The sequence below is a fragment of the Hemitrygon akajei genome, chromosome 27 (assembly GCF_048418815.1).
Source record: "Hemitrygon akajei chromosome 27, sHemAka1.3, whole genome shotgun sequence".
Lineage (NCBI taxonomy): Eukaryota > Metazoa > Chordata > Chondrichthyes > Myliobatiformes > Dasyatidae > Hemitrygon > Hemitrygon akajei.
In genome coordinates this window covers 54,797,466-54,808,111 of record NC_133150.1, presented here as the reverse complement: position 1 = coordinate 54,808,111, position 10,646 = coordinate 54,797,466, and the positions used below count along the sequence as shown (strand labels likewise).

At 44.8% G+C, this 10,646-nt stretch overlaps 1 protein-coding gene across 14 annotated transcripts in view; it reads left to right on the top strand.

The window, feature by feature from the left end:
• The first annotated feature begins 1,515 nt into the window (after positions 1–1,515).
• The window catches only part of LOC140717437 (mitochondrial import receptor subunit TOM40B-like), an 88,638-nt gene continuing 79,507 nt past the window's right edge, over positions 1,516–10,646 (top strand). For 2 of the 14 annotated variants that reach the window (XR_012096545.1, XM_073031028.1), the window contains exon 1: positions 1,860–2,181. Coding sequence is in view for 13 of the 14 variants with exons in the window: in XM_073031028.1 (XP_072887129.1) it covers positions 2,028–2,181 (154 nt within the window). In the remaining variant the exon portion in view is untranslated. Of the gene's footprint in view, positions 1,776–1,820; positions 2,182–10,646 lie in introns of those variants that run through there. The other 12 variants (XM_073031032.1, XM_073031026.1, XM_073031024.1 and 9 more) reach the window with 11 other exon arrangements.

The window sequence follows — 10,646 nt, the reverse complement described above, 5'->3', positions numbered from 1 at the left end:
AGTTTTGCCATTCAGGATGGAATGGGGAGAAATTTCTTCCCCAGAGGGGTCACGGTTTTTGCTGATTGAGGCCAGTGAGTTATAGTTATTGTTACAGTTGGAAGCTTCCACCTACTTCATTAGGGCAACAATCATACAGTGCCCATGAAAAGTAGAGTGATTTGCCATAATAACTATTGTTCAGTGGCTCTCACATTTATGGCGATGCAGTGCCTTAAGAGGTTGGTTATGGCTGCAATCAACTCCTGCCTAAGGAAGGACTTGAACCCACTGCAATTTTCCTATTGTCAGGTCTACTGTGGATGCAATCTCATTGGCTCTTCACAAGGCATTAGATTACCTATACAATACCTATATAAGGTTGCTGTTTATTGACTACAAATATGTGCTTAACACAATCATTCCTACAGCTCTGATTGAAAAAGCTCCAAAATCCGGGGCCCTGTACTTCCCTCTGCAACTTGAGCCTCGACTCCTCACCAGAAGACCACAGTCTGTGCTGATCGGAACTAACATCTCCACCTTGCTGATAATCAACACTGCCGCACCTCAAAGATATGTTCTTAGCCCAGTACTCTATCTCTCTATACCCGTGACTGTGTAGCTAGGCACTGCTCAAGTGCCATCCATAAATTTGCAAATGATGCAACTATTGTTGACACAATTTCAGATGGTGACAAGAAGGCATACAGGAATGAGATAGATCAGCTGGTTGAGTGGTGTCACAGCAACAACCTTGCACTCAATATCAGTGAGACAGAAGAATTGATTGTGGACTTCTTGTGGACTTCAGAAAGATAAGAGGTGGGAACACATAGCTGTCCTCGCCGAGGGATCTGAAGTGGAAAAGTGAGCAATTTCAGGTTCTTGACTGTGAACATCCCCGAGGATCTATCCTTGGCCTAACATATTGATGCATCTCAAAGAAATCACAACAGTGGCTATATTTTATTAGGCATTTGAGAAGATTTGGTATGACACAAAGACACTTGCAAATTTCTACAGATGTACCATGAAGAGCATTCTAACTGGGTGCATCTCTGTCTGGAGTGGGAAGGGGTCACTGCACAGGATCGAAATAAGCAGCAGAGAATTGTAAACTCAGTCAACTCCATCATGGGCACCAGCATCCTCAGCATCCTGGACATTTTTAAGGAGCAAAGACTCAAAAAGATGGTATCCATTGTTAAGGACCCGCATCATCCAGGACATACCCTCTACTCATTGGTATCATCAGAAGGAGTACAGAAGCCTGAAAGATCACACTCACAAATTCAGGAACAGCATCTTCCCCTCTGCCATCTGATTTCCATGAACACTACCTCACTGCTTTTTTCTCTTTTTGCACTATTTATGTATTATATATTTTTATTGTAATTTATTATGTATTGTAATGTACTACTGCCGCATAGCAACAAATTTCATGACATATGCCAGTGATATTAAACTTGACTTTGGTTCTAAAATATTAGTGCCTGTGACGTAACAGGCGGACGCAGAGTGACGTTGGCCGCAGAGAGCGTCTGACGTCTTGGGAACTAGTTGACGCGGCGTGCGCACAGTGCAGGATGGCGGCTTCCACTGCGGTGTTATTGGTAGCTGACGGTGGGAGAACAGCGGGGCTCCCCGGGGTATAGGTTGGAGGAATCATCGGACAGAGCGGAAATCGGCGCTGTCCGCTCCGTTACGGTACAAGCCGATGGGCAATGGCACGAGCACCGAGCGGCGGCTTCGCAACCCCGGCAGCTTCGAACGGCTTCACAGGCGTTGCAAGGGTGAGGGACCGGGTGCGTGACGTAATGTGGGCGGGTCGTAGTAGTGGTAACCATGGCAACTGTACTGCGAGGGATTGGGCACGGGAAACCTTGTGGTGTGGCTTATGTCTATGTTGGGATGAGGTTTGAGGCTGTCACTGGAACCGTGACCAACCTCTCAGTCTATAATGGGTTATGGTATGCTGAGGTCATTCACGTGTCCATGTCCTGGGGTCTGTGTGTTTTGATGCTCGTGTCCCAAGGTCTGTCTTTATGTGGGGACCCACATCCATGTTACAGCGTCTGTATCCTGTGGTAGGGACCTTGTTCCACGGTGGAGTCAAGTCTGTCGGTGGTCCCAGAGTGCGTCATGTGATCAGTTTCTCAGCGGTTGATGCGGGGGTGATGCCAAGCCTCTTGATAAAGGGTATTTAATGCTTGCTTCCATTTATTCCATTTCCCTTGACCTAGCACATTCTGATAGGTTAGTAGTTTTTGCTATTGGCATCTGGAGCATTTTGGGGCTACTTAGTCTGTTACTTGTAATGTAGTTCCAGAAAGGCACAGAGTAGGTCTGCAGGTTTGAGTTAGACAGAAACCTGCAAAGATTAATTTTTTAAAAATTCAAAAATAATTGTGATGCAATGTGGTATAGGCTGTTCTGGCACTTTGAGCCATGTTGCCCAGCAACCCAAATTTTAACCCTGTGCAATTTACAATGACCAATTAACCTACTAACCAGTACACTTTTGGAAACTGGGAGGAAACCAGAGCACCTGTTGAAAACCCATGCATTCCACTGGGTGGATGTACAAATTCCTTGCAGATGACACCAGAATTGAACTCCGAACTCTCACACCCGTGCTGTCATACGCTAACCGCTATACTACTGTGGTGCCCATTGGGCTAGGATGTTTGCAGACAAATGGATCTGTGACAAGTGAGAAGTTTTTGAAGTAAGATAATAAGAGCTCAAGAACTACATGTTCCTGTTAGAGTTGAGGGCAAAACTGCTGGGAGAGTGGAGACTCTGGATGTCAAGGATATTGTAACTTTTGTCAAGAGAGGGAAGAGGTTTGGGTCAGATATGTACATGCAAACTGAATCACTGAGCTAAAGAGAATACAGCGTGTATTCAGGGTGGTAAAGAATGTGTATGGAATGCATGCCTTCATTTGTTGGGATGCTCAGAATAGCAATTGTGCTGTAGCTATATAAAACTTAAGTCAGACCACACTTGTAGTATTGAATCTGAACAGTACAATGCAAAAAGAGGGAAAAATAGTGAGATAATGTCCATGGGTATGTGGAACCTAAAATGCTAGTGTGTGTATTCAGGCACTTGTACTTCCTGATGATAGTAATGAGGACATGTCCTGGATGGTGAGGTTCCTTAATGATAGATGCTTTTTTGCTTATGTTCCATACAAACAACAGATAACTTGAGTGGATCAATCATAAGTGCATTTATTTTACTTACAGCAAAGGGAGACCATCACACAAGTGCAGGTGATAGCAGCCAAAAAAACAGACAGCATAGTCATTCCTTTATACACAATTGCAGGCACCCACACCTCAATTTAAGGAAAGGGTACATACTGGCTTGCTTAATTAGTATACTTGGCATTCTTCCAGTAATGCATCTGCTGGTCTGCAGTTTGTCAGGGATTCAGGTTCTGTCAGCATAATGTTGCACAACATTATTAGCAAAGGCACAGCACGTACAACACGCGGGAGGGACTCAGCAGGTCGGACAGCTTCTGTGGAAATGAGCAGTCAACGTTTCAGGCCGAGATCCTTCGTCAGGACTGAAGAGAGGGGGGGCAGGGGCCCTATGAAGAAGGTGGGGGGAGGGTGGTGTTATGTGTGCTGAACAAACCAGATGGAAATGGGGTCCAGAGCTGCCCCCCCCCCAAGAACTATGCTGCTAATGAGAGAGAGAGATAAAGAACAGAGGTAGAGCATCTGCTACAGATGAGAGAGAGAGAGAGGACTGATTTATGTATAATGGCTTCTTCACTGATTATTTACCTTTTGCTACAAGGACACTTCTTTGCTCGTTAACATTCTTGCTGAGACAGCAGGGAGTGGACTAGTTTGATAGACATGGTCATGTGGAGTTGATGGATGGCTGATACCCCGTCAGTGAAGATAAAAGACTGGTCTGGGGAGACACCCTCAGACACACCAGTGGACACTGAAAGAGTGTTGTGCACCCACAGGAAGGTGGAGGCCTGGAGGATCGGTTCAGGGGAATTGGTCTGGAGCACAGTGGATGAAGGCAGATCAATGGGGACTTGTGTGTGTGTCCACCCTTGCCTGGGTGACGAGTCCATCACTGAAGAATGGTGTAACCTGGAATGGAAGGGTCATACTCGGTGACCCCAACGGTACAACGGAACGAGAAGACGACGGAAGGTTTGCCTGCTGCAGCTGCTTATCTCTCGCTCTCTCTCTCCAAAATTGCAACACAACAACTACCTCAGCATAAACTCTATATTCTCCTGTGACAATTCATTTACCCCTAGACTTTGATAGAGCTTGTTTTTTTACTGTTGCTCATTATTCCTACACTTCTGTTTTTACTATTGCTAACCTGTTTTATATGTATATTTTCATTTTTGAGACTGTACTGTTTAGTTTACTAATAAACACCTTTAGTTACAGTACCACCAGACTCCAACGTATCATTCCATTTCTGCTGGTCTGTTAACCCAGTTACGGGGTATGTAACATAATGCATCTGCTGGTCTGCAGTTTGTCAGGGAATCAAGTTCTATCAGCATAATGTTGCACAACATTATTAGCAAAGGCACAACACGTACAACAAGCTGGAGGAACTCAGCAGGTCGGACAGCATCTGTGGAAATGAGCAGTCAACGTTTCAGGCCGAGACCCTTCGTCAGGACTGAGGAGAGAGGGGGCAGGGGCCCTATAAAGAAGGTGGGGGGAGGGTGGGAAGGAGAAGGCTGGTAGGTGCCAGGTGAAAAACCAATCAGAGGAGAGATCAAGGGGTGGGGGAGGGATAGGCAGGAAAGGTGAAGAAGGAATATAAGGGGAAAGCACTGTGTAGTCGAAGAAGGCAGAATCATGAGAGAGGCAGCTGGAGGAGGAGACAGAGTGAAACTGGGATGGGGGAGGGGAGAGGGAGGGAATTACCAGAAGTTGGAGAATTCAATGTTCATGTTAATAGCAAAGGACTCTGCTACAATACAGGTTCCATGTTGTTACAGTCAAAAATGCACGTGGGTAAAGTACATTTCCACATTCCCTCCTTTTTGTCATTTCATGAGAACATTACATAATCACCAAATACAGTAATTGAAATATGTGTATATATGTCAAGAAGAAAAAGGGAAAGTATGTAAAACTTCAGAACTTAGGACCAAACAAAGCACAAGAAGATTATAAAGAAGCCGGAAAACAACTCGAGTGAATTTGGAAAGTGAGGAGGGGCCATGAAAAGTCTTTGGCAAGTACGATTAAGATGAATACCAAGACTTTCCATACAAACATCAAAAGCTAGAGGATTACTAGGAAGTGGATAGGACAACTTAAGGATAAAGAGGGGAGCATTCGCTTGGCTGTGGAGGAACGGAGTGCATAAATATGTTAGGGCGTTTAGAGGTCAAGGAGGATGAAATAGAAAACCTACAGCACAATACAGGCCCTTCAGCCCACAATGCTGCGCCGAGCATGTACTTAGAAATTACCTAGGGTTACCCCTAGCCCTCTAATTTTCTAAGTTCCATGTACCTATCTTAAAAGGCCCTATGGTATCCGCATCCACCACCATTGCAGGCAGCCCATTCCAACTGTTGGGTCTTCTAATGAGTATTAATGTTGATGTCACCAGACCCTGATGAGATTTACCCCAGATTATTGAGGGAGGCAAGAGACAAGATTGCTGGGGCCTTGACCAGTATCTTTGTGCCTTTTCTCGGCACAGGCAAGGTCCTAGAGGACTGGCGAGTTGCTTAATGTTGTACCTCTATTTTAAAAGGGAACCAGAGAAACTCCTGGAAACATGAGACCACTGAGCTCATGTCAGGGAAGTTAATGGAGAAAATTCTTATGGGTAGAATCTATGAGCATTTGGAAACCCATGACCGAATTAGGGAGAGTCAGCATAGCTTTGTGTGCAGCAAGTTGTGTTTTACCAACTTCACTTGAGTTTTTTTGACAACGACAAGAGAGATTGATAAAGGTAGAGCAGTGGAAGTTGTCTGCATGGATTTTAGTAAGGCTTTGACAAAGTCCTTCATGAGAGGCTAATCCAGAAGATTAAGATGCATGGGTCCTGTGGCGAATTGACTATTTGGATTCAGAATTGGCTTGTTCATAGAAAACAGGCTAGTGGTTGAAGGGAATTATTTGAGCTAGAGGTCTGCAATCAGTGGTGTTCTGCAGGGATGTGTGCTGGGACCTCTGCTGTCTGTGATGTATATAAATGACCTAGATAAAAATGTAGGTAAGTAAGTTTGCTGATGATACCAAGATTGGTGGAGTTGTGGATAGTGTAGAAGACTGGCAAAGTATGCAGCATGATATATATCAGTTGCAGATATGGGCAGAGGAATGGCTGATAGATTTAATGCAGATAAATGTGAGGTGCTGTACCTCAGTAGTACAGATGCAAGGAGACTCAGGCTGAACAGGGGGATCTTGGGGTCCAATTTCATTGCTCCCTGAAAAAAGCTATGCAGGTCGATCGGGTGGTTAAGAAGGCTTAAGGAATTTTATAAGCTGAAGCATTGAGTTCAAAAGTCAGGAGATTATGTTGAAATTTTATAAAACTCCGGTTAAGTCACATCTGGAGTATTGTTTACATTTCTTGTTGCCCCACTATAGGAAGGGAGTTGAGGCTTTGGAGAGGGTGCAGAAGAGGTTTACCAGGATGCTGCCTGATTTAGAGGGTGCTATCATGAGAGGCTGGACAAACTTGGGACAGCAGAGACTGAGAGGGGATCTGATCGAGTTTTACAAAATTATGAGAGGCACAGATAGAGTAGACGGGGAGTATCTTTTACCCAGGGAAGAAATGTCTAATACCAGAGGGCATATATTGAAAGTGAGAGGGGATAGGTTCAAGGGGAATATGAAGGTTAAGTTTTTTTACTCAAGAGTGGTGGATGCCTGGAATGCACTGCCTGGTGTATGGTGGTAGAGGCAAATGTAGGAGTTTTTTAGGAGATGTTTAGATAGGCACAAGAATATGAGGAAGATGGAGGGATATGAACATTGTGTAGGTAGGAGGAATTAGTTTTTGTTTTTTTTAAATTTTCAGCTAATTTGACACAATATTGTTGTCTGGAGGGCCTATTCCTGTGCTGTACTCTTCTATGTATTTAAAGCAATGATGTAGTTTCAAACCCCTACCCAAAACAACACACAAAATGCTGGAGGAATTCAGCAGGCCAGGCAGCATCTATCGAAAAGAAGAAATAGTCTAAGTTTCAGGCCGAGACTCTTCATCAGGACTGCAAAAATTCCCTTTTCATCCGTCTACCTCACCGAGTACTCATTTCTTTGCAAATGTTACTCCACTATTTAAGAAGGGTGGAAGGCAGCAGAAAGAAAACTATAGATCTGTTAGCCTGACATCAGTCATTGGGAAGTTGTTGGAATCGATTGTTAGTGGTGAGGTTATGGAGTACCTGGAGGCACATGACAAGATAGGCCAAAGCCAACATGGTTTCCTGAAAGAAAAATCCTTCCTGACTAACCTACTGCAATTTTTTCAGTAAATTACAAGCAGGGTAAACAAAGGAGATGCAGTAGGTGTCGTGTACTTGGATTTTCAGAAGGCCTTTGACAAGGTGCTACACATGAGATTGCTTACTTAGCAAGATAAAAGCCCATGGAATTACAAGGAAGTTACTAGCATGGGTGGAGCATTGGCTGATTTGAAGGCACAGCGAGTGGGAATGAAAGGATCCTTTTTTTAGTTGGCTGCCAGTGACTAGTGGTGTTCTGCAGGGGTGAGTGTTGGAACCTCTTTTTATGCAGAATATCAATAATTTAGATGATGGAATAGGTGGCCTTGTTGCTGTTAGCAGATGATACAAATAGTGGTGGAGGGGTGGATAGTGTTGAGGAAATAGGTAGGCTACTGAAGGACTTGGACTGATTAGGAGAATGGCAAGAGGGGGTGGCAAATAAAATATAGTCTTGGAAAGTGCATAGTCATGCACTTTGGTAGTAGAAATAAATGTGCAGACTATTTTCTAAATGGGGAGAAAATCCAAAAATCTCAAATGCCAAGGGTCTTGGGATACTTGTGCAGAACACTCTAAAGGTTAATTTGCAGGTTGAGTTGGTGGTGAGGAAGGCAAGTGCAATGTTAGCATTCATTTGAAGAGCACACACAAAGTACAGTAAGAACTTGGCAGGCCAGGCAGCATCTATGGAAAAGAGTGTTGTCGCCATTTTGGGCTGAATCCCTTTGGCAGGACTGGAGAGGAATAAAACTGAACAGATTTAAATGGTGGGGAGAGGGGAGAGAGAAACATAAGGTGATAGGTGAAACCTGAAGGGGGTGGGATGAATTAAAGTGCTTGGATGTTGATAAGCAAAAGTGACAGAAGGCTGTGGAAGAAAGAAAAGGGGGAAGAGCATCAGAGTGAGTTGATGGGCAGGCAAGGAGTTAAGGTGAGAGAGGGAAAAGGGGATGGGAAATGGTGAAGCGGGGTGGGGGCATTACCAGATGTTGAGAAATCGATGTTCATGCCATCAGGTTGGAGGCTACCCAAACGAAACATAAGGTGTTGTCCTCCAACCTAATTTTGGCCTCATCATGATAGTGGAGGAGGCCATGGATAGACATATCGGAATAGGAATGGAATATGGAATTAAATTTGGTGGCCACTGGAAGATCCGGTTTATTTTAGCGAATGAAGCATAGGTGCTCAGCGAAGTGGTCTCCCAGTCTACATCAGGTCTCACCGATATACAGGACGCCACATCAAGAGGACCAGGCACAGTATATGACCCCAACGGACTCACAGGTGAAGTGTCACCTCACCTGGAAGGACTTTAGGGCCCTGAATGGTAGTGAGGGAGGCAGTGTAAGGGCATATGCAGCGCATGTTCCGCTTGCAAGGATAAGTGCCAGGAGGGGGAACAGTGGAGAGGGACGAATGGACAAGGGAGTTCTCATAGGGAGTCATCCCTGCGGACAGCAGAAAGTTGGTGGAGGGGGGAGATGTGCTTGATGCTGGGATCTCGTTGGAGCTGGCAGATAATTTGGAGAATTATGTGCTGGACACGGAGACTGGTGGGGTGGTTGGTGAGGACAAGAAATATCCTATCTCTGGTAAGGTGGCAGGAGGATGGGGTAAGAGCAGACATGGCTCCTCCCCTTTTTCTTTTTTCCCGTGGCCTTCTGTCTCTTTCACCTGTCAACTTTCAAGCACTTGCTTCATCCATCCCCCTTCAAGTTTCACTTGTCACCTTGCGTTTATCTCTCCCCTCCGCCCACCTTTTAAATCTACTCTTCAGGTTTGTTTCTTCAATCCTGTTTGTTTGTTTGTTTCTCCAATTCGGTTTTGATCCGAAATGCCAACAACGCTCTTTTCCATAGATACTGCCTGGTGTTGCTTGGATTTCCAGCTTCTGCAGATTTTCTGTTGTTTGTGATTGGTTCACTTCAGAAGGTCTAGAGTGCAAGAGCAGGGATGTGATACTGGGGCTTCATAAGGCACTGGTGAGGCTTCACTTTTATTGTGAACAGTTCTGGGCTCCTCATTTAAAAGATGTGTGGGCATTGGAGAGGTTCAGAAGAGATTCACAAGGATGATCTCAGATTGAAAAGGTTATTATATGAGGAATGTTTGATGGCTCTAGGCCTGTACTTGCTGAAATCTAGAAGGATGAGGGGGGATGTCATTGGAACCTTTCAAATGTTGAAAGGCCTAGACAGGAAAGTGGTGGAAAGAATGTTTCCCATGGTGTAGGGGAGTCTAGGACAAGAGGGTACAGCCTCAGGATAGAGGGGAGTCCATTTAAAACAGATTTGGAGAAATTTCTTTAGCCAGAGGGTGGTGAATTTCGGAATTTGTTGCAGCTGTGGAGGCCAGTTCGATGTGTATATTTAGGCGGAGATTCATAGGTTCTTGATTGACTGTGGCATCAAAGGTTACAGGGAGAAGGCCAGGGTGTGGGGTTGTGGAGAGGAAAAAAGGATCAGCCATGATTGAATGGCGGAGCAGACTCAATAAGCCAAATGTCTTAATTTTGCTCCTGTCTTATGGTCTGTGGTCTCGGATTGAGAGGAGATTTGATGGAGGTATACAAAATTATGATGAGTATTGATAGGGTAAATGCAAGCAGTTTTTTCCATTGAGGTTAGGTGGGACTACAACCAGGGGGCAAGAGTTAGGGTGAATTGTGAGAAGTTTAAGGAGAACTTGAGGGGTAACTTCACTCAGAGGGTCCTGAGAGTGTGGAATGAGCAGCCAGCGCAAGTGGGGAAGCGAGCTCAATTTCAACGTTTAAGTGTAATTTGGACAGGTACATGAATAGTCGGACTATGGATGGCTATGGTCTGTGCAGGTTGATGGGACTAGGTAATTTGAATGGTATGGCACAGACTCAATGGGCCAAAGGGTCTGTTTCTGTGCTGTACTTATGTATGACTCTATGACTCTAAATTTGTAATACGAGATCTCCCATGCACAAAACCATGACTCCTGATCAGTCCCTGTCTTTCTAAATGTGAGAATATCTTATCCCTTGGAATACTTTCCATTGACTTGCCAACCACAGGCGGTAGGCTAGAGAGTCTGTAATTGTCAGCCAAAGGCACATTTACTATCCTCCAGTCTTCCAGCACCCTCCAGAGAATTGCGATGTTGTGAAAATCCTTGAAGGGACTCTTGTGATTTCCCCCCC